Source organism: Chiloscyllium plagiosum, unplaced genomic scaffold, assembly GCF_037043375.1.
Source record: "Chiloscyllium plagiosum isolate Xiang-an unplaced genomic scaffold, Cpla_swu_hap1 HiC_scaffold_46, whole genome shotgun sequence".
NCBI classification, from domain to species: Eukaryota; Metazoa; Chordata; class Chondrichthyes; order Orectolobiformes; family Hemiscylliidae; genus Chiloscyllium; species Chiloscyllium plagiosum.
The window spans coordinates 13,999,210-14,025,307 of record NW_028270184.1 but is presented as its reverse complement, the minus strand read 5'-3'; the positions used below and the strand labels follow the sequence as shown (position 1 = coordinate 14,025,307).

Below are 26,098 nucleotides of genomic sequence, written 5' to 3'. Positions count from 1 at the left end.
GAGGTCTAATGTTGTTATCTTAAGTGTAAGCTGCAAATGTTATTTGTTTTATCTATGGTTTACAGAGTTGCAAATGTTATTCTTTAAATGTTCTATGGCTTCTATTGTTCAAGTTTTGTATCTTATGTGTTAGCTGCAAATGTTAAATTGTTTTATCGATGGCTTACAGAGTTGAAGTCAAAACGTGTGGTGCTGGAAAAGCATAGCCGGTCAGGCAGCATCCAAGGAGTAAGAGAGTCAATGTTTCGAGCATAAGGTCTTCATCAGGAGCTTATGCTCGAAATGTCAACTCTCCTGCTCCTCAGATGCTGCCTGACTGGCTGTGCTTTTCCAGCACCACACTTTTTGACTCTGACCTCCAGCATCTGCAGTCCCCACAGAGTTTCTCCTTACAAAGTTGAATCAAATGTCAAATATTGTCAGTTGCAACCTCAAAAAAATGTTGTTGGCCATCTTGTACTACTCAGTTATAGCTAAGGTGGGGTTGTGGGTTCCTTCATCAATTGCCGCAGACCCAGTCAAGCAGCTATGTCCTTTAGGACCTGACCAGCTTAATCAGTAGTGCTGCTGCTGATTCACTCTTTATGATGGACATTGAAATTCTCCATCCAGAGAACATTTTATGACCTTTGCATCCTTACTGCTTCCTCCAAGTATTATTCAACATGCAAGAACACAGATTCATCAGCTGAGGGAGGATGGTATGTGGTAACTAACATGAAGTTTCCTTGATGATGTTTAACCTGAAGCCATGAGATTTCATGAGGTCCAGAGTCAATGTTGATTCCCAAGAAAACTCTCACCCAGTTGTACACCAGTGCGTTGTCATCTCTGCTGGTGGGACAGGGCATATCCAGGGATGATGGTGCTGTCTGCGACATTGTCTGTATGGTGTGATTCCATGAGGATAACTATGTCAGGCTGTTGCTGGACTAATCTGTGAGACAGCTCTCCCAGCTTCTAGATGTTAGTAAAGAAGACCTCGCAGGGTCAAAAAGGCATGTTTTCTGTCGTTGTCTGGGTTGAAGCCGGTGGTCCATCCAGTTTTATTTCTTTGTTGAGATTTGCTTTCAATAAATGTCTGTCAGATGGGCTAGGGCTGTTTAGGGAGGAGGGTAATACTGTCATCATTCAGAACACAGTCTACAAAGGAGAAATTGATCTCTAAAACAATCTTGTCGTATGAACAGGCTATTCTGAATTAACTACAAAGTGATTACATTCAACATGCTTTTCCATTAATAGTTACATTAAAATCTGGAATTCAAATGGGGGTATGAATTGATGTTAAGTGAGAGGATCTGGATCAATGTATTACTTTAGGAAACTTTCAAATTAAACCAACAGGAGTTCAGAACTGATTCAGGTGATAGCAGTGAAACCATTCTTGGTAACACCAATGGAAAGTTTGAAAGAATAATCCATGAACGTGTTAGAGGATGATTTACACTAAGAATGTATGAAGTATCTAAGAATAACAGTGAGTGGAAAGGCAGGGATCTGGGAAGTAGGAAGCACTTCATGTTGTTCAGGAAGAACTGAGGACTGATTTTAGGCTTTACACACACAGCCTCTGATTTCAACCTGGATGAAGAATCTTTGAATTGTACTATTTCAATCAATCACTGAGATTCTTGGAAGACCCATATTGTTTCTTGTGAAGAACTGTTTGAGTCACAGAAAGAGCATATGAACTTACAGACTTACAACGAGTGATGCAAACAGATTCTCCTCTTTCTCATAAAAACTTGCAGTTTTGACCATCCAATCCCATCCCTATTGCAATCTGGGTGATCAACCCAAGTTGGAGATAATGTAATACACAGGACACCATTCCCCAATAATTATAGCCTCTTGTTTCCTCTTAGCGCTAATTTCTCTCCGAGAGATGGTCTGCTTGTAGAAGAGAATTCTAAGACAGGTTGCTAGAAGAATGGAAATGTTTACACTTAAAGAGGACTAAGAATTGCAAAGGAATAATCTTCTTGAGGTTTGAGGTGTGGAATGTGGACAGGAGGAGGCCAGGCAGAGAAAACCCAAATAATTTGAATAATTTATTATAAAAATGTTCACACCCATGATGATACGGATCTGCAATAGAAGCAGACTCTCATACTGATGATAAGATTGGACCCTATGTAAATACATTGCTAGATGAATGAACCAGAAAGACAGATAACGTAGGACATTACTTATGCTTTATTTCACCATCTGCTGTTATCAGGGAGACAGCTTTGGCGAGACTTAAATCAAGTGCTCAGCTGATGCACATCATGTAGATTTCCACTGCCACAACCAGTTTGGAGTTGTTAACGTGTTTGATCCAGTATTTATTTTGCACAGTATCTCCCTAACTTTTAGATGATGCAGTGCTCCAGCTGTTATGTTTTGCAGCAAGTTGGCTTTGCTTTTTGCTTCAAAGACAGATATCAGCCCTGACGAGCAGGCTTTTGTTGTGTGTTCTGACTTTACCAAATGTTGCTGCAGCTGTGTCATAAATGATTGAACTCAGCAACTCCCAAACTTCAGCAATATCAATGTTGATTAATAAAGCTTTTATTCATGTGCCTGTAAGATATATCACAATACTGTTCCTTGGTCATTTAATTCTATAATTCAGGTGTCACTGTTTACAATGTGCAAGTCAGTAAGAATTGTCAGCTAGGACTAATCATTACTTTCTAATTGGAGATGTAAATCAGTGAAACCTTTCAGACACTGAATCGTAGATTTTGCAACAAGATCAATTTAGGATTGAAGTAACTGTTTATAATCTCATTATAAACTAGCCTCCTGTTGAGAATTTTTCTATTTTTTTAAAAATCCTGGTCTCGGTAATGGTGACCATAGACTGTTGTTTACAAAACCCACGAGTGGCACAGTGATTAGCACTGCCACCTCACAGCAGTTCGATTCCAACCTTGGGCGACTGTCTGTACGGAGTTTGCACATTCTCCCCGTGTCTGTGTGGGTTTCCTCCCACAATCCAAAGATGTGTATGTTATATAAATTGACCAAGCTAAATTGCCCATAGTGTTGAGGGATATGTAGATTAGGTGCATTGGTCAGAGGTAAATGTAGAGTAATAGGGTAGGGGAATGGGTGGGTTACTCTTCGGAGAGTCAATGTGGACTTGTTGGGCCAAATGGCCTGTTTCCACATTATAGGGATTCTATGGTTCACCACCCTCCTTTAAGGAGGGAAATCTTCCCCAATTTGTCCTACGTATGAATTAAAACCGATAATGTGGTAGACTCTTAACTGCCCTCTGAAATGGCCTAGCAAACCACTCAACGGAAAATCAGGAATCAACAACAAATGCTGGGCTTGTGAGTAACAGCCGGATCCCATTTTTAAAGAGACATCCAAATGAAGCAAGTAATGTACTGCCTAGAAATGTGGTGGAGACAGGTCCAACTGAGGCATTCATGAGGGCACTGAATGATTATTTGAATAGAAATGGTGTGCAGAGGTAGGCGGAAAAGGCAGGAGATTGGCACTCAGGGATATAGCCAGTGCAGGCATGAAGGGCAGATCAGCCTCCTTCTGTGCTGTAACAATCCTATGATTCTGTGATGAAAGATGAAAGAAGAAAAAGTTCAGGGAAAAGATCACAGAGGGTTCTTTTGAAAAGGGACACCACAGCCCTGAAAACCTGTGACATATCCAGAATATTAAACTCAAGCCAGTTATAGAGTTTTGTCAACTTGAGCAGAAATAAAACAGTTTTTGAAAAATTTGTCCAGGGTATGGAGAAGCCATTCACTAGGCCCAGCATTTATGTCCATCCCAAATTGCCCTGGAGAAGGTGACTTCTTCAGCTGCTGCAGTCCTTCTTCAGCAACAGCCACATTCCTGTTCGGGAGGGAGTTCCAGGATTTTGACCCAGTGGCGATGAATGCTGGTATGTTTTCACAGTTAAGCTGGTGTTCGGCTCAGAGGGAATTTGCAGTTGGCCATGCTCATGACATGTGATGTCCGTGTCCTTTTACGTTGCTAGTGGATGTGGTGCCAATCAAGCAGGCTGTTTCATCCCATATGGTATAAAGCTGCTTAAGTCTCAGGTATTGTAACGGCACTAACCCAGTCAAGTGAACAGCATTCCCAACACAATCCTGACTTGCGCCTTGTAGATGGTGGACAGGGTTTGGGGAGACAGGAGGTGAGTTAATCACTTCAGGATTCCTAGCCTCTGATCTGCTGTGTGAGAAAGTGAGGGCTGCAGATGCTGGAGATCAGAGCTGAAAATGTGTTGCTGGAAAAGCGCAGCAGGTCAGGCAGCATCCAAGGAACAGGAGAATCGACGTTTCGGGCATAAGTCCTTCTTCAGCTCTGATCTGCTGTGTAGCAGGCAGTATTTATATGGCTTGTCCAGCTCAGTTTCTGGTCAATGGCATGCACCAGGATTTTGATAGTGAGGGATTCAGGGATTGTAATGCAATTGATTGGCAAGAGGAGGCAGTTGGATTCTCTGATTTTGGAGATGGCCATTGCCTGCCACTTATTAGCCCAAGCCTAGATACTGCCATAACTTGCTTCATAAGGACCTAGACCGCTTCAGTTTATGAGGATTTGTAAACAGTGCTGAATATTGTGCAATCATCAACGAACAACTCCACTCCTGTCCTTATGATGGGGGAGTGGGCATTGATGAAGTACAGAAGATGTTTAGGCATATGACCCTGCAGTGATGTCATGGGAATGAGATAATTGACCCCTGACAACCACAACCACCTTCTTTAGTGTTCAGCATAATTCCACCGGTGGACAGAAATCCACCTGTTCCTTCCAGATTTGTTCAGGCTCCTTGATGTAAATGACATTGTCAGGCGGGCAATCTCTGACGTAACTGACAGCAGCAGTTACAGTGGAATCAAACCACTGCAGTCATGTATGAACTCTCTGATGTGTCAGTAAATGGGATGACCGAGTGAATCTCTTCCCACACACGGAACAGCTGAATGGTCTCTCCCCAGTGTGAACTCTCTGGTGCGCTTTGAGGTCAGATGACTGCCGAAAACTCTTACCACACGAAGTGCAGCTGAATGGCCTCTCCTCAGTGTGAACTCGCTGGTGTCTCAGGAGGGTGGATGACTGAGTGAATCCCTTTCCACACATGGAGCAAGTGAATGGCCTCTCCCCGGTGTGAACCCATTGATGTGCGCTGAGCTCAGAAAACTGCCTGAATCTTTTCCCACAGTGAGTGCAACCAAACGGCCTCTCCTCGTTGTGAATTCGCTGGTGTGTACAAAGGCCAGAGGACTGGGCGAATCCTTTCCCGCAAACAGAGCAGGTGAATGGTCTCTCCCCAGAGTGAAGCTGCTGGTGTCTCAGCAGGGTGGAGGCACTCCTGAACATCATTCCACAATGAGTGCAGTGGAACGGCCTCTCCTCAGTGTGTGTTCGCTGATGTAATACAAGTTTGGTTGTATCAGTGAATCCCCTCCCACACACACAGCAGGTGAATGGCTTCTCCCCAGTGTGACTGCGTCGATGAATTTCTAGCCGGGATGGATAATTGAATCCTTTACCACAGTCCTCACATTTCCATGGTTTCTCCATAGCGCATGTGTCTGTTTATTTCCTTATCTACACATAGGATACGTCAATGATCCCTCCCTGCTGTGAATGATATGGTACCTTTTAAAACTTTCTATAACTGGTTAAACCTTTTTGTACAATCAGTCCACTGCAACACTTGCACTCAGGTTATGTGGCTTGTTCAAGCTCTTTCCACTGGGACACTTCCACTCAGATGTTTGTGTGTATAAGTGTCTTGGTATTTTTCCAGTCACACTGATATCTGAAATCTTTTGCCACAGTCACAAAAAAATATTTCTCTGTCTACAGTCAAATGTCGATGATATTCAGGACTGGGTGACTCAAGTGAATGTGTTCGACCTCAGCATGGTGTTTGATTCCTTATACCTTTCTGTAAATCCTTCCTTTCAATGTTCTGTAATAAGATTACAAGAATTATCACCTATCAGTATCAGATACAGATTGAAAATAAACAGTTATAGCCTGTGCACAACCTCTGCAGTTGAATCATATCTCTCCTATAATATGGATTCCAGAACTGCACACAGTGCTCTAGCTGTGGCTTAACCAACAGTTTATACAGTTTCAGCACAACCTCCCTGTAATAAACTCTATGCCTTAGTTAAGAAAGGCAAGTATCCCACATGCCTTCTTAACCACTTTATCTACCTGCCCCACTCCTTGACAGGCCAGTGGATATGTGCACCAAGGTTCCTCTGATCCTTAGTGCACCTCAGTATCCTACCATTCATCATATATTCCCTTGCCTTGTTTCTTCTGCTCAAATGCATTACCTCACACTTATCTGGAATGAATTCCATTTACCACTAGTCAGCTCATCTGATTAGCATATCTGGAGTTTGCACATTCTCCCCGCTCTGCATGGGTTTCCTCCAGCTGCTCTGGTTTCCTCCCACAGTCCAAAGATGTGCAGGTTAGGTGGCTTGGCCATGCCAAATTGCCCTGTAGTGCCCAGGGATGTGCAGGCTAAGTGGATTAGCCATGGTAAATGCAGGTTTATGGGAACAGGGTGGAGGCCTTCTCTAGGTGGGATGCTCTTTTAAGGATCAGTGCACACCTGATGGGAATAATGTCCTTTTTCCACACTATAGGGATTCTGTAAACCGAACCCAATCCTGTATAAATGAAGTGACTGCACAAGATTTTCAAGTTTCCCATTGGCAAATCATTTCCTTCTAATACCATGCAAACAACATCTACTATTGTCAGTATAGGATAAAAACTGGAATGATTTGTTCTATAGGGAACTGTTTTGCCCTTTCATCTGTATGAGGTTAGGTGGATTGGCCATGCTGAATTGCCCCGTAATGTCCAGGGATGTGCAGACTAGGTGGATTAGCCATAGGAAATGCAGTGTTACAGGGATTGGGTGGAGGGGTGGTTCTGATGGGATGCTCTTCGGAGGGTAAGTGTGGATTCAAATGGACAGATTTCATGCTGTAGGGATTCTATTCTATGAATCCTCCTGTAATCTAAATTAAAAATCACACAACACCACATTATAGTCCAACAGGTTTATTTGAAAGTACAAGCTTTTGCAGCGCTGCTCCTTTGTCAGGTAGCTAGTGCAGCAGGGTCATAGGACACAGAATGTACAGTAAAAGATCAAAAGTATCATACAATTGATGCAATGTATTGAACAAATCTACTAGCTACCTGACGAAGGAGCAGTGTTCCAAAAGCTTGTACTTTCAAATAAACCTGTTGGGACTATAAACTGGTTTTGTGTGATTATTTTACTTTGTCCAACACCAGCATCTCCACATCATAGCCTATAATCTAACTATTTACTATCCCATCAATTTTCGTAACCCCCCCCCCCCCCCCCCCGTGAATTTACTGATCAAACGTCCTACATTCAAGTCGAAATCGTTTATATCATCTGAACATAATAAATACTTGACAGTGCTGGGGGAATGTGGAGCTAGGGCAGTGGGATTAGGTGATTTTGGTTTTACAGAAAACTGGTACAAACAGCGGGCTGAATGAAGCACAGAACTTTTGAAGTGGGGAATTCAACCCGTTGTGTCTAAGCCAGCTCTCCAAATCAGCATTTCACATATTCTCCTGCCTGTCAACCTTCATTTTCTGATAACACCCTAATTCTATCGGTGTCAGCTCCTGATCTCACCCAGATCCACTTCATTGTCCTGCCCAGCGAGTGCTGACGGATGCGCATGCGCCCTAGCTCGCATTGCGCCGCCATGCAGATGGCACTGCGCATGTACCCTGCTGCACCCTGCCCCTATAAAGATGGCGGTCATTAACGCAGCCCATTCACGAAAACACCACCAAAGCTCGAAACTGCTGCTCGCTTAAGGAAAACCTGAATCGGTAGTTTCTTATTCGACTCTAGATTACACAGAATGTTAAATGCAGCTCACCCGGTAGATGTTTAAAACTCCGCGAATTTAGTTACGAACAATTCTCCATCCTGCATCAGCTTCACACATGCGCGTGCTCAGTTCACGTTACCCATTTGGTTGGTGGAGGCTCCAGACCAATGGTAAAAGCCGGACGAGAGCGGCAGGCCTTACAGCCAATCGTGGCAAATGAGGGGCGGGACCGAGGTCGGCCCTCCTTCAATCTCTGAAACCTTCCCTTATTTGGAAACTTCATTTGTGTCAAACGCCAGGGAAAACCTCGACCTTTCTGGGGCCGGTGCAAACGTTTCCACATTTGCTTCTGAAATAGGGGAATATGTTCAGACAAATTCGTAAATAATGGAGTACAACGTGGGGAAAGTGTCAGACTTTTGAATTTTCTCCCCATTTAGAAAATAGTCCATGCCTCTATTCTTCCTACCAAAGAGACTTGGGAGTTCTAGTCCAGGTAATCATGGAGGTTGAGTCAGTAGTTAGGGAGGCAAATACAATGATGGTATTTATTTTGAGAGGACTTGAGTGTAAAAGCAGAGATTTCCTTCTGATGCTCTACGTTGCTCTTGTCAGACCACCTTTGGAGTATTGTGCACAGTTTTCACCTCCATATCTCAGGAAAGATGTATTGGCCCTGGAGTGTGTTTAGAGGAGTTTCACGAGAATGGTCTCAGGAATGAAAAGAGTAACATATGAGGAATGTTTGAGGACTCTGGTTAATCCTCTATGGAGTTTAGAAGGATGAGGGAGGGTTCTAATTGAAACATACAGAATACTGAATGCACTGGACAGAGTGGATGTTGGGAAGATGTTTCCATTGGTCGGAGAGACAAGGATCCGAGGGCATTACCTTAGAGTAAAGAGATAAGGAGAAATGTCTTCAACCAGAGTGGTGAATCAACGGAATTGATTGCCACAGAAGATTGTGGAGGCCAGGTCATTGAGTATATTTAAGGCTGACAGATAGTTTCTTGAGTATGAAGGGGTTACAGGGTGAATGCAAGAGAATGATGTTGAGAAACATGTCAGCCATGACTGAAGGGCAGAGCAGACTCAATGTACTGAATGGCCTAATGCTGCTCCTTTGTCTTATAAGTCAAGGTCTGATTTAACAGAAGAAGTGGGCAAAAAAGAAATGTCAATATTGGACAAGGCAAGTCCCAGGTTTCAACAAATGAATTGGCAGCAGGGCTAGGACTGGTTATGGAGAAGATTAATACTGGCACCATTCAGGACATCAGAGAAGCTCTGAGGAAAGTCAAAATTCTGCAAGAACTGTACAGAACTGATTTAGAGATAGTGGAATGGAAAAACACAGTAGGTCAGACAGTATCGGAAAAGCAGGAAAGTCCACATTTGGGATCAGAACTCTTCATCAGCACTAGGGAGGGGCAAGAGAGCTCAGAAATAATGGGGGGAGGAGGTGGGGCTGAGGAAAGGTAGGTGGGATGGTGATAGGTGAATGCAGATAGGGGATTATTGTGATTCGTCAATGGGAAGGGTGGAGCAGATAGGCGAGAAGGAAGATGGACAGCTATAATCGACGTTTCGGGCAAAACCGTCGATTTCGCCTATCCTCGGATGCTGCCTGAATTGCTGTGCTCTTCCAGCACCACTAATCCAGAATCTGGTTTCCAGCATCTGCAGTCATTGTTTTTACCACCCAGATGGACAGCTATGTCAGGTGAAGGAGGTGGGGAGGAGAGGGAGGGCTGGACACAGAATGAAGTTGGGGGTGGGGTGATTTTGAACTGATTTCGAACCTTTGTATGCTGTTAAAGATTTTTTAAAAAACAAATAAAGTACATTTTGAAATATAAAAACAAAGACTATAAAGAAACAACTGATCTCAAAGATAAACTGTTGCAGCATGTGTTTGGGGGAATGTACTGAATCAGGTTCAAAAAGATTAAAGAATATATGTTTTCTCTATTGGACAACCAGATTGAAATGTAGAACTTGGATGATGATATAGATTGGTGTTAGAAAGGAATATCAGTGTGTTATTCCAGGAAGCCTTAAAATTTGAATGACAGTTTTTCCGAATTGATTCTTGTGATGATAGCATTTCCATGCTGTTATTCAGACTGATGGAAATATTTAAGATGAAGACGTTTGGCATGTTGAAGGATGATGTACAAAAGTAATCTATGAATTATCTGAGGACAGTAATAAGGGGAAAGGAAGGGGTCTGGAAAACAGCAGATATTTCATATTATTCCAGGAGAAATGGGGTCTGGTGCAGATGTCAGTTTTTACACAGCACACTGTCAACCTGTGGCTTCACCCTGGATGAGCAATTTCCTAAATGTTTCGTACAAATCGCTCTATGGAATTTTCAGAGAACAAACATAATGTGGTCAGAGAGAGGAAGGTTTGTGTTATAGCAAATAAGCACACACACAACACACATATATACTCCTGCACAAACAGAGACTGACAAACATACTGGCATCACAACTGCACCCTGCCTCCCGCAACAGCGGACACATACACACTATTATGTACACACCTACAAAGCAAAAGCTTTTGTCCCATTGAGTGTACAAGAGCAATCAACCCAACTAACACTGGGGTAAAGTGTCAGCGTCAGTATGAACAGCAATGTTAGAGAAATTCAAGTAAACATTACAATTGATTCCTTTGTACAATGAAATATATTTACCTCCATTCTGTGTAAATTCAATGACCTAATCTCCACTGCTCTCTGAATCCGAAGACTAACAGTATTCAAAGTAATGAATCCCTCCTCATCTCAGTCTTAAATGTGAAACTCTTGACTTTTAAATAGTGGCTAGAAGTTCAAGATTCCCTGCGAGGAAATAGTCGCTCAGTGTGCACTCTGTCAAGCCCTCCAGCATCTTATACAATTCAGTAAGATCACTTCTCATCCTCCTAAACTCCAACTTGCACAATCTTTACTCAGAAGACAACCTCTTCATTGCTGGAATCATCTGAGTGAGTCTTCTATGAACTGATTTTAATACAAGTATAAACTTCCCTAAGCAGGCAAAACTAGATACAGTAATCCAGGTGCAGATTCACCAGGGCACTTTGTGGTTTTAGCACTACTTCCTTATTATTATACTGTATCCCCCTTGCAATTAATACCAAAATTCAATTTGTCTTCAGAATTTCATGCTGTACCAGCATGCTGTTTGAGATTCACATATAAGGATACCCAGATCTCTCTGCATTACAGCATTCTGCAGTCTGTCTCCATTCAATAAACTGCTTTTTGTTCTCTCCTACCAAAATGGATACATTCACATCACCCCACATTATAATCCATCTGTCAAAGCTTTTTCTATTCACATAACTTGTTTGTATCCCTTCACGGACTCTTTATAGCCTGACAAATTGCTTTCCTACTTATTATTGCATCAGCAGTAAGGTTGCGACACCACAATTGGTGCGTTGATTCAAGTCATTAATATCAGTGGCTGCTTTGGTCTCCTTCAACTGTGGATGATATTTGTCTCTGTTCTACTGGAATTGGAGATCATCTTGTTCCAAATATAGTTTTGTATCAGACAATGCAGGGAGTAGGGCATTATTCACTCCTAGACCTACACTGAGAGGTAAAACCCCAGACAGCTTTATGGTAAAGATTAGATTAGATTACATTACTGTATGGAAACAGGCCCTTCGGCCCAACAAGTCCACACCGACCCGCCGAAGCGCAACCCACCCATACCCCTACATTTACCCCTATACCTAACACTATGGGCAATTTAGCATGGCCAATTCACCTGACCTGCACATCTTTGGACTGTGGGAGGAAACCGGAGCACCCGGAGGAAACCCACGCAGACACGGGGAGAACGTGCAAACTCCACACAGTCAGTCGCCTGAGGCGGGAATTGAACCCGGGTCTCTGGCGCTGCGAGGCAGCAGTGCTAACCACTGTGCCACCGTGCCGCCCACAAGGTTAGTTCTGAAGAAGGTAACTGAACTCAAAACATTGTTTTCTTTCTAGAGATGCTGCCTGACCTCCTGAGTTTTTCCAGCAATTTCTACTTTTGTGTTTGTTTGTTAGTAAGGACTTCTGTGGTTCCTGACAGATTCCAGTCAGGATGCTAAAACCCAACTTTCTTACAGTCCAGTCCTGGAGGTTTCTCACATTGGGCTTACAATCTTCAGCAGAGTGAGTAGTGGAGTAATCTTAGAATAACTGTCAGGATGTGACCCTTGTGGTTGTTCCCATTTGTGCATTGTTGGTTATCCTGTTGTCTCCCACACAATTTCATCTTTATTTAGAGATATCAATTGTATAACTTATCTGAAAGTCTGCTGGAGACAGGCTCAATTGATGCATTCGTGGATTATTATTTAAATAGAAACATCATTCAGGGTATGAGGAAATGTAGGAGATTGGCATCAATATGCTTCATTGACTTCATTCAGCAATATTGAGATTCTGTGAATTGTCCCAGATATTTACAGGCTCCTGTGAACTCATTGTTTTTTATTTTTAATCAAATTTATTTTAAATTAATTAAGATCTGCCTTAAAATAGTGGATACAAAACAATATCACTTTTAGACTAGAAATATAATTCTGCTGTATTACTTTCAGTCAGGAGTAGATCACAGTTTGACACCAATCTTTGATTTGACATGTTTCCCGTATTCTTTGTTGATCTTCCTGATTCCAAGTAGAGCTATAAAGCAACTATGAATGATGGTAGAGAGTGGCTGGGAAATATTTTGTACACGCTTCAGGATTAACTCACACGGGGACTTAACTGTCAGTGAAGAGGTGAGAAAGCCGGTGAGGTTTGGCTCTCCCACGAGATCCTGAAAGACTGTGACCAGGATGAAGTTCTGTTCTTGTCAGACAATCCTCTTTCAGCTCCCCCCACCCCAAGACTGTTCTTTCTGAGCCCTGATTAGGTAACGTTCAACACTCAGATGAGAAAAAGAAAAAGCAACGAGTTTCAAACCAATTTTTTTTTTCTGCATTTATTCAGAATATTGAATAACAGCTCAATGAGCAAGATTATCAACATGACCAGGAAAAACATCCAACTATCAGAGTGAAATCATTGGAAAGGTACAGTAAAAGTGGAGGCTATTCAGCCTAAGGTGTATGCTGACTGGCCAAAACAGAGTGATCCACACCAATCTCTTTTTATACCTGTTGCTCGGAATCATCTGGCATTTCAAGTGCTGATCCAAGTCTTTTTTTTTTAAATACAATGAGTTTATCTGCCTTTATAATCTGAACTGACATTGAGTTCCAGGTCCTGCCATCCTGAGTGAAAAGCTTTCTCCACTCCCATTCTAGGTCTTCCATCTTCTATGAAGAGAATAGATAAGATAGAAGCAGGGAGGTTGTTTCCTTTGGTGGGTTGAACTGGAACAAGACAGCATGGCCTCAAAATAAGGCAAAGCAGATTTAGCTGAGTTGAGAAGGAATTTCTTCTCCCAAAGGGATGTGAATCTGTGGAACTCCCTGCCCAGTGAATCAGTTGAGGCTATCTTATTGAATGTTTTTACGGCAAAGATAGATGGATTTTTCAATAGTAAAGAAATTAAGGGCTATGGTGAGCAGGTGGGTAAGGAGAGTCGAGTCCATGATCTTATTGAATGGGGGAGCGGGCTCAAAGGGCCAACTGGCCAATTTTTGCTCCTATGTCTAATGTTCTGCCAGTTACTGAAAATCTCAATGCCTTGGTCATGGAGTTGTTAATGGAAATAGGTCCTTCCTATCCACTCTGTCTGGCTCCCTCATAACTGTATGCACCTCAATTAAAACTTCTCTCAGTCTCCTCTATTCTAAAGAAAACAATCACAGTCTACCTATTCTTTCATCTTAGTGAAAATTCTCCATTCCTGGAAACATCCTCATTAATGTCTTCTGTAAAGTCTCCAAAGCAATCACACCTATCTTGTAATTGGCAGGCCAGAACTGTACTCAGTGCTCTATCTGTGGTCTGAGCAATCATCTTGACAGTTCTGGCAGAACCTCCCTGATCTTGCAATTGTCCTGAACATATGTACCTAGACATGGAAACGTAGAATCCTGTGGAAGCAGGCCAATTGGTCCATCGAGTCCACACTGACCCTCAATAGAGCATTCCACCCAAACCCTCCCCATCCCTGTAACCTGGCATTTCCCATGGCTAATGGACCTAACCTGCACATCCCTGGATACTATGGGCAATTTAGCATTGTCAATCCACCTAATCTGCACATTTATGGACTATGGGAGGAAATCCAAAGACACAGGGAGAACATGCAACCTCCACACAGTCAACCTAGGCTAGTGCTGCCCAACTGTCTTTGGGAAAAAGTTGTTGTCTATTAGAAAGATGTAATTAAGCAGAGTTTCATGAAAGATAAATCACGTCTGATACATTTATCATAATTATTTGTGGAGGTTACAGGCAGGACAGGGAAACTAGTAGTAGTAAAATACTTGGATTTCTGAAAGTCATTCAATAAAATACCACACCTTAGGCTGCTTAATAAAGTGAGAACCCATGGTGTTGGGGTTAATAAATTAGCACAGAGGATTAGCTAGCTAATACAAGACAGAAAGCTGGGATAAGGGGAGGGGTTTCTGAAAGGCCATCTATAACTAGTGGAGTACCACAGGGATCAGAGCTGAGGCCACAAATATTTAAAATATATACGAATGACTTAGATAAGGAAAGTGAATGTAGTATAGCCAAGTTTGCTGATGACACAAAAAATAGGTGAGAAAACAAGTGGTGAGGATGACAGAAAGAGTCTACAAATATAAATAGGTTACATGATTGCGCAAAAATTTGGCAGACAGGATATAATGTGGAAAAATGTTCAGTTATGCATATTGCAGAGGTGCTGAATATTATTTAAATGGGAATGACTATAGAAAGTGCAGCACAGACAGGGGTCCTCATGCAGAAATCACAAAAAGCTAGCATACAATTTCAGCAAGTAATAGGGAAAACAAATGAAATATTGGCTGTTACTTCAAAAGTGAATGGAGTATAACAGTAGGAAGGTTGACGATTATCTTTTTGAATGGTGCAGCAGACTTGATTGGTTGAATGCCCTATTTCTGCCCTATATCTTATGGTATAACTAAATGTGTATTCCATGGGACTGAGATGTCCTGCTGTGTCCTTATTCATTCAATTATTAACTGTATTAACCAAAATAAGCATAGATTAACAGTCACAGTAATACACCATGGAAACAGATGATTCGGTCCACATCCACCATGTTCCCAAACTAAACCAGTCCCACTTGCCTGCATCTGGTCAATATCCCTCCAACCTTTCCTATTCATGTACTTATCCAAAAGTCTTTTAAACTTTGGAATTGGACCTGCATCCCACATTTCCTCTGGCAGTTCATTCCACTCACTAACCACTGTGTAAAAATGTTGCCCCTCATATCCTTTTTAAATCTTTCTCCTCTCACCTTAAAAATATGCCCCCTAGTTTTGAAATTCCCTTACAGAAAATAATCTTGACTATTCACCTTATCTATGCCCCCCCCCCCCCATGATTTTATAAACATCTATAAGTTCACCCTTCAATTCCTATGCTCCAATGAAAGAAATTCCAGCCTATCTAGACTATTTTTTTCATAACTCAAACCCTCCATTCTGGGCAACACCCTGGTTAATGTTTTCTAAACCCTCTCCAGTTTAGTAATATCCTTTTAACATAAATGAAGGTTCATCTTCATTCCATACTTCATCTTCATACTCACTAATCAGCTTCTTCCATTGGGATTAAATCACTTTAGTTTATCAGGAATTAACCAGTATTTTTCTGAACTTGTATTATCTAAACATCTCAAATAGTAAATTACTGAAGAGATCAGTCTTCTTCACCTATACTATCTCTTGCTTATTAGTTATCTTTATTCGCTACATTTGATTAAACAAACACACACAAATATCAAATTGACTTCAGTTTTTGTGAATTAAGTCTAGGCTCCCTTTATAATTAACAACTTATCAGGACTCTCAATGGGCTCACTCTAATAGATGACTGTTAAAAAGATTATTTCAATCAACTAATGAAACTGTTTAATGCAGTAACCAGAACTATGTTCTAACTCTAGTTGTGCTCTAAACAGCACCGTTTTCCTGGGTTTTTGTGTTCTAGCCCTTGACTAAGAAAGGATCCCAAGTGCCTCTTGAGCACCCGATCCCCTGTACATCTGCCTTCAGAGATCGGTGGAAAGCATTGCAAGATTTTTTTATTCCTCGACACTCAGTATCCTGCCATTTGTTGTCCATCCATTTTCTTGTTTGTCCTCCCCAAAGTCATTAACTCACATTTCTGCAGATTGACTCCAATTCACTGCTTTCCTCTTCAATAATCTATTGCCCTGTTCCTTCAGTTCTTTCTCATTGTCAATTAACTTTAGTCTTCTCCTCAAACTTTTTAATCTTGACCGCAATATTAAGTCTAATCTTTAATATGTGCAACAAACTGGATTCCCACAGTAAACAGGCAACCAGCGTCAGTTCAGTCTTGGATGTGATTAACAGTGGAATACAACCCCTGCTGTCGCATATGAACTTGCTGGTGTCTCAAGAGGTTGTTTGACTGAGCAAATCCCTTCCCACACAAGGGGCAGTTGAACGGCCTCTCCCCAGTGTGAACCCGTTGGTGTGTTAACAGATTCTGTTTACTTTTAAATCTTTTCTCACAGTAAGGACAGTTAAAAGGTCTCATATCAGTGTGAACAAGTTGGTGCGTCGTGAGATGAGATGACTGAGTGAATCGCTTGTCACACAGCATGCAGCTGTAGGGTCTCTCCCCGGTATGAACGCGCTGGTGAATCAGAAGGTCGGACGAATCAACAAATTCCTGCCAACACACAGTGCAGGTGAACGGTCTTTCCCCAGTGTGAACTCGATGGTGTCTCAGCAGATGTGATAAACGAGTGAACCCCTTCCCACAGACAGAGCACATGAATGGCCTCTCCCCAGTGTGAGTGTGTCTGTGTTTCAGAAGGTCTTTTGTAGTTTTAAATTTCTTTTCACAATCAGGACAATTAAAAGGTCTCTGATCAGTGTGAACAAATTGATGTGACAGAAGATGGGATGAACAGGTGAACCCCTTCCCACATATAGAGCAGATGAATGGCCTCTCCCCAGTCAGAGTGCGTTGGTGGTTCAGTAAATCCTTTTTACTTTTAAAGCTCTTCTCACAGTCAGAACATTCAAAAGGTCTCTTATCAGAGTGAACAAGTTGGTGTGTCAGGAGGTGGGATGACTGAGTAAATTTCTTCCCACACAGGGAGCAGGTAAATGGCCTCTCACCAGTGTGAGTGCGTTGATGTGTCACGATATCCTTTCTGCTTTTAAAGCTCTTCTCGCAGTCAGAACATTTGAATGGTCTCTTATCAGAGTGAGCCCGCTGGTGAGTCCGGAGATTGGATAAAGCATTAAATCCTTTCCCACATTCAAGACAGGTGAATGGCCTCTCCCCAATGTGAACCCGCTGGTGTGTATAGAGGCTAGATGACTGAGTGAATCCCTTCCCACATACAGAGCAGGTGAACGGCCGCTCTCCAGTGTGACTGCGTCGATGTGTTTCCAGCTCAGATGGGTAACTGAACCCCTTCCCACAGTCTCCACACTTCCATGGTTTCTCCATGGTATGGTTGTCTTTGGGTGTCCCTAGTTTGGATGATCATTTGAAGTTTCATCTACACACGAGTGTATGGTTCCCATCCACCATGAGTGATGTGATGTAATCAGTAACCACTGTTTCCAAAGTCAACGCACTGGAACACTCACATTTAGGTGTCTCTGTTTCAGTCCTTTTCCAGTCTCACTGATGTTTGAATTTTTTTGTCCCCCAGAGACAAACATTTCTTCTTGTACATTCAAAGACCAATGATGTTCATGTCCCCATAAATTGAATGGTTCTGTCAAATCTTGATATTTGGTTTGAATTTACTATCTGCAAATCCACTGCTCTGAATACCCTGTAAAAGGAGTTGAAGTATTTAGAATATGCAACAAATAAATTGGCTGTTAGGTCCAACTATTCTGTAGGTATTTACGCATCTCATGCTTCTAGTCCCATTCACTCTATGTCACCTCAGCCTTTCAACTGATCTTTCTAATCCCTTTTCTCTCATACATTCATCTAATTTCTTTATTTAAAAGAAACTCCTGCCACAACCATTTCCTGTTAATGCCACAATCTAATTGCTCTGACAGCTCTTGATCCCAAAAGAGAGAAGAAATTCCTCATCTCAGTCTTAATTGGCACCCTTTTATTCTGACACTATGCCCTCTGGTCCTAGACTCTCCTTTAAGGTCTGTGAGGGGTGCAGTTCATCCACTGTCTGACAATGAACTGTCCTGTAACAGGGTAGGAAGTGATTTCTAGAGCAGGTGAATGGCATCTCCCCAGCGTAAACATACTGACACGCCACCAGGCGTTATGACAAAGTGAATTCCCTCCCACAAATCGGGTAGGTGTTGCATCGTTCCTTGGCATGGTGGCGACATTGAGCTTGCAGTTCGGATCTCGAACCGAATTGTTCCACACATTTCCAAGCTGCATAATGCCATCTCCAACAAATGTTTAAGTATCTTGTCAGTTCAAACCATGCATTGACCCCTTGTCCACACTTCTAGCACAACAGGTCTCTCAGCACCGTGATTAATGTTTGTTTCTTCCATATTTAAAAGCCAATGATATTCATATCTTGATTAATCAAATCTTGAAGTGATATTTAGATTAGATTAGATTAGATTACTTACAGTGTGGAAACAGGCCCTTCGGCCCAACAAGTCCACACCGACCCGCCGAAGCGTAACCCACCCATACCCCTACATTTACCCCTTTACCTAACACTATGGGCAATTTAGCATGGCCAATTCACCTGACTTGCACATCTTTGGAGTGTGGGAGGAAACCGGAGCACCCGGAGGAAACCCACGCAGACACGGGGAGAATGTGCAAACTCCACACAGTCAGTCGCCTGAGGCGGGAATTGAACCCGGGTCTCTGGCGCTGCGAGGCAGCAGTGCTAACCACTGTGCCACCGTGCCGCCCATTTAATTTACTACAAATCTACTTTTCAAATTCAGTGTAAAAGTGTTTCACAGAAGATGTAACTACAAGCTCAGGATGCAAATTCAGAACTGACATGACTAAGTTTTATGGAACATTTTATTTTCTTTCCTCTCTTTCCAGCAGAAAGGCTGTTCGAGCAGACGGTGCACATTCCTGGCTTTTTGCAGGTAACCCAGGCCTAGGCAAGGTATATTTGCCTAGGGTTATAAGTTACAGATCATGAGGGAAACAACTTTTTTTGGGCAGGGTAATGAGTTAGAACATAGAGACCACTACTGATGCTCAAGGACCCTTCAGAAAAAAAGACTTATGCTTTGGATCAAAAGCAGCTGTTCAGGACATTAGCGAGACTGCTTTTAAGATACTGAGATCAATTCTGGACTCGCTGACATGGGAAAGATGTTGTGAAACTTGAAAGGGTTCAGAAAAGAATTACAAGGATGTTGCCAGGATTGGAGGGTTTGAGCTACAGGGAGAGGCTGAACAGGCTGGGGCTTTTTTTTTTCCCCCTGCAGCATCAGAGACTAAGGGGTGAACTTATAGAGGTTCATGAAATCATGAAAAGCATGGATAAGGTGAGTAGCCCAGGTCTTTTTCTCGACTAGAGGGCAGAGGTTTAAGGTGAGAGCGGAAAGATTTTAAAAAAAGCACCTGAGGGGCAACTTTTTCCATGCAGAGGATGGTACACATATGGAATGAGCTGCCAGAGGAGGTGGAGAAGACAGGTACAATTACAACATTTAAAAGGCATCTGGATAGGACATGAATGGGAAGGGTTTAGAGGGATATGGACCAAATGCTGTCTTAATGGGACTAGATCAGTTTAGGATATCTGGTCGGCGTGAACAAGTTAGAATGAAGGATCTGTTTCTAAGCTGTATAACTGTATAAATACATGGGAGACAGATAGGAAAATTACAAATTTGTTATTTCTAAAAGTAACATTTCAATATCGATGAAAGATGTGTAAAGGGGGTGTGTGCGCTTATGAGTAACTGAGGAACATTGATCACATGGCATTCAGACACGATCAGAGGAGGTATCATTTTGCAGCTCCCCATTCCTCCATTCTTTCTGTCTCCAAAGTTTTAAATGCCTGTACTTCACGCTCTCCATTCTTCCTGGCTGAAATCCAAACCTATCGCACCATTTCTTTCGTCCACGCCTAGTTATCTCACTTTCGGTTCTCCAGCTCCTGAGCTCAAGAGTGAGTGATAACCTCAATGATTTTCTCTCTCATCACGAGGACACAAACCCCGCCTCCCCCGATACTTCATCAAGATGGCCGCCCGTCCGCCTTGCACAGCGAACATACCCCGCCTTCCCTTCACCAAGATGGCAGGTGGCCGGTTACCTGGGTAACCCCTCCTCCCTCGGCCGCTGGGCTCCCACTCCCATAAGATGGCGGTTAGGGAGCCCGCTCCGCCGGGGTCTGATTCCGCCTGCGGAGGGTAAATACGGGCCTTTGAGGCCCCAAGCCACCGCCAAGAGTTGAAAAAGTTGCCAGGCCCCAGTACCGTGGTTTCCGTTCCTACCCTCACAATTTCCTCCTGCTGCTCCAACCGTCCAGTCCTCTTCAGACTGTCCCCATGACTGCCACTGAGCATGCTCAGAGCACAGCCCTCCCCTGCTCCTGCGTATTGGGCTCCTGTATGCATTGGTAGGGGGCTTTCTGCAGCGCGGAGCAGTCTGGGTATACATTAACGCCATCGATTCCCTGGTTGACAGTTAATTCTCCTGGAATCCTAATCGGGAAAATGTACAGAATAAATACTACAGTTAGGAAGACACGCAAATGCATCGCGTGTATTTCGGGTGGGTGATGGTCTAGTGGTATTATCACCCAGCTACACACTCATTCCTGTTACAAATGAAAATGTGCAATTCACCCACTTCCCGTCCCAATCTCAGATTGGGAAGGCTGTTTGCTCCCAGCGCAACCGTATTCAATACATTTTTGCACGTAGCAATAAGGGTTGTACAGATTCCAGTCTCAATGCGATGCAAGGAGATGGTTGACCAAAAAGATTCCAGTTGTTCAGTAGCTGAATCCGAAGTGCAGCCCTGGTATTTCAGAGCACGCACCACATCCGTAGTGACCGTCTCTCACTTGGCAAGTCCAGTATTGGTAACTGCATTCCAATCGCACTTTTCAGGAAGATTTTCAGCATGCTCACACATCCCAAGATCCGCTTGATCCCAGCATGGCAAGCCAAGTGCCAGATTGTTGATGCCCTTGACATGATCACAAAACACTTTGCGGGGTTCACTTTCCTCGACACTTTACCGAGCACTGTGCCTCCTTTCTTTCTGCCAGACATGAGGATTCCTAAATCAGAATACTGAAGAATGAGTGTTATGCAGCCCTGAGAAAGGCAGAGTGAGAGTAGGGAGATAAGGAGGTAATGTGAAGTTTAAATGGACCGTAGGAGGAAGGACAGTCACAGACTGACAGAGGGACAGTGGCCCCTGATCTTTCAACTTTACATCCAGTTTTTTACAACACCCAAATTCAACATTTTATTGTAATTTATTCGTGGATGTGGGCATTATTGTCCATCCCCAGCTGCCCTGGAGAGGGTGGTAGTGAGCTACCTTCTTGAAAAATAGCTGACTTTGGGGTGCAGGGACATCCACAGTGCTGTTAGAAAGTTCTAGAGTCTTAACCCTTACAAACCTTCACAGAAAAGAATAGAATCATCGAATCCCTAGTGTTGAAAGAGGCCATTTGGTCCATCAAGTCTGCACTAATCCTCCGAAGAGCATTCCACCCAGACCAAACACCCACCATATTCCGTAACCCTATATCTACCTTGGATAATCCTCCTAGCCTGCGCATCGTTCGTCACTATGGGGCAATTTAGCATGGTCAATCCACCTAACTTGTACATGCTTGAACTATGGGAGGAAATCAGAGCATCCAGAGGAAACCCACACAGACGTGAGCTGAACATGCAAATTCCCATATAGACAATTATCCAAGGTTGGAATCAAACAAAGGTCTCTGGTGCTGTGAGGCAGCAGTGTTTACCACTATGCCCACCTACAACCAGGTAATCAAGAGCTCCCATAAACTGGAAGCTTTTAATTGCTGCCCGCTATAATAAACTGTCAGTAATATTCTGACCTAAGCACAGTGGGACATTCTAAGATAGGAAACATTGATTATAACATCTTCATCCTTTTACCTGTATTGTTCCAGCAGTTACCAGACACCTATTACAACTGTTACAAAGCAGCCTTCACCCATCAGTGTTACTGTCTCACACTTAAGAAATGCTAAAATCAAATGAAATTCAGCATCTTGATACTTTGCTGTAGTACTAATTTGAAATGAGCTCTATTGAGAATATTCCATTTTGTTTAATCATTTATAATCCACAATATACATTGCTAGATCAGCTATGTACGCTTTCAAGATTTATTGTCTTCTGTAGACAGAGGTTTGCAGCAGGATAGCTGGAAGCAGAGAAGTTCGAGCTCAGCAAATATCTCTTCCTCTTTGAAGCATATAAAGGCACGCCAAGATTGAAATTATACACAAAAACAAACTCCTCACTTGAAACGGTATGTGGTCAGAGAGATTTGCTATCTGGTTAGTGGCATTATGAATTGCACTGCAGCGGAACCACAAGTGATATCTGCCACAGTTGACGCATGAAAACAAAATCCTGTCTATTGTAGAAATTAGTATGATTATTATATGAATTTCAGTGCAAGTGTAAAGATAGATATTTAGGTCATTCATCCCAATGAATGACAGATTTTCTAAAACAATGTGTCCCTCGACGTTTTGCAGTAATCAAGGTACTGACCATACCCAACCAACACATGCTTGCGAAGCCTATTACACAGCATCTAATATTCGACGTGATTCTGTTTTTTGTGCGAGATAAGCGGCTGAAATTACACCACCCCCTACATTTTGGACAACAATTAATTACTGAATAATCTTGAATGTGCAGGAATTATGCACATTGTGTCACACCTTTGGGTACTGGAAGCAACTGGCCCTTTTTAAATTTTAGACAGAAAGTTTGTGTACATGTACTGCAATTTTTTCAGATCAACAAAATAAGTATTGTTGATTCATTTCTTAGGGAAATATCCTGACCAGAGTCAATTTGCCTAGTTTAAAATTTTACAAAGCCTGGCTGTCAATCAGAATTGTAATCCCCTAACCAGAGTCCAACAATCACATCTCATGCAAGATAAGTTTCAATTTTACCCTTGAATTTGTATTCTTGCAACATATCTTGATGAGTACAAGATAATAATGCTTCAAACAAAATGTGTCTTTTTCAGCAATATGTTCACAACAGGGAGAAATGGTACCTGTGTGTGCATGGATAGGACTTCAGCTGAACATTCAACCTGGAAAGACACAAGGATGCTCACACAAAAGAGAAACCATGGAAATCTGCAGACTGTGGTAAAGGATCCAATTATCTGGTGGAAACTCATCAACATAGTCACATTCAGAATGAGAGATTTAAAATTTAACTGCATCTGCTGACACATCAGTGAGTTCATACTGGGGACAAGTCATTCAACTGCACTTTGTGTCAGAATGGATTTGCTCAGGCAAACAACTTCCTGAGATACCAGCAAGTTCACACACAACAGCAGCGGTTGTATTCCACTATTAATGCTGCTATTCACCACATCCAGGAATAAACCATGTATCAACACCTGCTTCCAGTTGGAATCCACATTTTGTGACATATCAATGATTCAGACTCAAAAGTTAAATTGATTTGAGTCCATTTGGTTAATAGTTCAATAACAAAAGGAAAAAAAAAGCCAGGGAATCTCAGGTGTGTTTTTTTTTGTCTTTCATGTTTAACATGACCCAGCTGGAGCTCAGATAAACAAGAAGTCACTGAGAAGAATTTTAACATCTTCAAATTTTAAATAATTCTTACATTCAGAGCATTTAAAGGTTGCTTAACCAACTGGAACAGCTGGTGGTCAGTGTAATGGGAGGATTGACTGAACCTCTTTCTACACTGGGAGAAGCTGAATGTCCCGTGCTTAGGGAGGAATGGTTAGTAAATTGCTGAAGTTGCTAGTAGTGGACAGTGAAGAAGGTTATCTCAGAGTCCATCAGGAGTTTGATCTGATGGACCCATGGGCCGAGGAATGGCCAATAGAGTTTGATTTAGATAAATGTGAAGTGCTGCATTTTGGCAAAGCAAATCAGAGCAGGACGTATACCTTTAATGGTAAGGTCCTGGGGAGTATTGCTGAGCAGAGACATTAGGGTGAATTTTCATAGTTTCTTGACAGTGGAGTTGCAGGGAGACAGGATAGTGAAGAAGGCATTTGGTGTGCTTGCCTTTATAGGTCAGTGCATGAAAAATATGAGTTGGAGGGGGGTCATGTTGTGACTGTACAGGACATTGGTTAAGCCACTATTGGAATACTGCATTCAATTCTGGTCTTCCTGCTATAGCAAAGATGTTATTAAACTTGAAAGGGTTCAGAAAAGATTTAAAAGGATGTTGCCAGGATGAGCTAAATGGAAAGGCTAAATAGTATGATGAAGGTTTGGAAGTGTACTGTACCTTTAGGAGAGTGAAGGACATGGCAAGCACATTGAGTGCTGGAGAATTTACAAAGTAACATTTGGTTCAGAACAAATAGCACTGGCTGAGTTGCTAGGCGACAAAAACAAATTTGAATTCAGCCAATCAATTTAAATTATACCCCAAAAATCCCAAATCCCAATCGTTTGAATGTAGTATATTGACAATCTTAAAAGCAAATGACACAATCCAATGCTTTGGGGGTATAAGACTGGGGAAAATTGAACAGTTGGGAGGAAAACTGCCAAGATACCAACATGTAAAGACTGCTTGAAAAATAGCTCTCTTAAAAGGTACCTTTATCGATGAGTAACCAGTGAAGCAGAATCCCAAAGAAGAAGAAAAGACGACAAGAATACAGAGAAGAACTGAAAGCTCCCTGGCTTTGTGATAAGAAGTTTTGTTTTATAAACCTTAATCAGGAGTTTTATTGGACTAGTATTATAGAGGGGAATGTAAAAGATAAGTTAGAGGAAGGAGGTGTAAATATTTGAGTTAATTATTCTGTTATACTTTAAAAAAATAAAGTTGTTAATTTTCACAGATTATTGCATGAGATAAATCCTTTCAGTGTTGCGGGCTTTAAATTAGCAGAGGGGTTTACCCTGTATCGTAACAATAGACTGGGGCTATTTTCCCAGAATGTCAAAGGCTGAGGAGTGATTTTATAAAGGTTTATAAAATCATGACAGGCATGGATAGGGTGACTAGTCAAAATCTTTTCTCCCCAGGGTTATAGGAGTCCAAAACTAGAGGGCATAGTTTTAAGGTGAGACAGGAAAGATTTAAAAGGCACCTAAGGGGCAACATTTTCATGAAGACGGTAGTGCTGTATGGAATGAGCTGCCAGAGGAAGTGAAGGAGGCTGATATGATTACAATATTTAAAAGGATTTAGATGGATATATTAATAGAAAGGGTTTAGAGGGATATAGGCCAACTGGGACTAGATTAATTTAGTATATGTGGCCATTGTGGACAAGTTGGACTGAAGGGTCTGCTTCCATGCTGTACAACTCCATGACCTAATAACTTGCTGGTGCTCAGAGAGATGCACTAACTCACTGAAACACTCCCTGCAGCGGGAGTAACTGTCCAGTCTCTCCTGTGTGTGAAGGCCTATGGTGCTGTTCAAGGCAAGGGTGAGAGGTCGTGGGAATGGCACCTGCCTGAACCTCTGCCTGCAATTAGAGAAACTGGACGATCTCTCATCACTGTGATCTTGCTGGAGTTGGAGCAGTTCCTCAGACATTTCAATGGTATCCCCAATGGCAGAGCAATGAAAAGGTCTCGCACCAAATTTGAACAAGTTTGGATGAAGAGGTGAAGTCTCTCACCATTGCAAGCTCACTGGTCTGTCAGCATGCTTCCCAGCTGGGTCAACAGTAGTAGTAGTAATTGGACTCTCACCAGTTTCAAACCAAGATGGTCAAATAAATCCTTTCAGATTTGCAAATGCTTCAGATCCCAATGGATCGAGACTGACTGATTTCAGCATGTGGTCTTGCTTGGTAAATTCCA

At 42.3% G+C, this 26,098-nt stretch overlaps 1 protein-coding gene and 1 long non-coding RNA gene across 5 annotated transcripts in view; one reads left to right on the top strand and one right to left on the bottom strand.

Annotated features, from left to right (window-relative positions):
- Positions 1-345: 345 nt before the first annotated feature.
- The window catches only part of LOC122543909 (uncharacterized), a 35,018-nt gene continuing 9,265 nt past the window's right edge, over positions 346-26,098 (bottom strand). Inside the window, exons 1-2 of one of the 4 annotated variants that reach the window (XM_043683022.2) lie at positions 7,947-8,011; positions 346-5,956 (exon numbers count right to left, since the gene is read on the bottom strand). In XM_043683022.2, coding sequence (XP_043538957.2) covers positions 4,888-5,562 — 675 coding nt within the window. In that variant the 5' untranslated portion in view covers positions 5,563-5,956; positions 7,947-8,011 and the 3' untranslated portion in view covers positions 346-4,887. Of the gene's footprint in view, positions 5,957-7,946; positions 17,888-20,507; positions 20,528-26,098 lie in introns of those variants that run through there. The other 3 variants (XM_087983626.1, XM_087983625.1, XM_087983627.1) reach the window with 3 other exon arrangements.
- Positions 19,112-23,361, top strand: LOC148136220 (uncharacterized). The gene is made up of 3 exons (XR_015754581.1): positions 19,112-19,157; positions 22,428-22,557; positions 23,296-23,361. It is a non-coding gene; the product is annotated as an uncharacterized LOC148136220 (long non-coding RNA).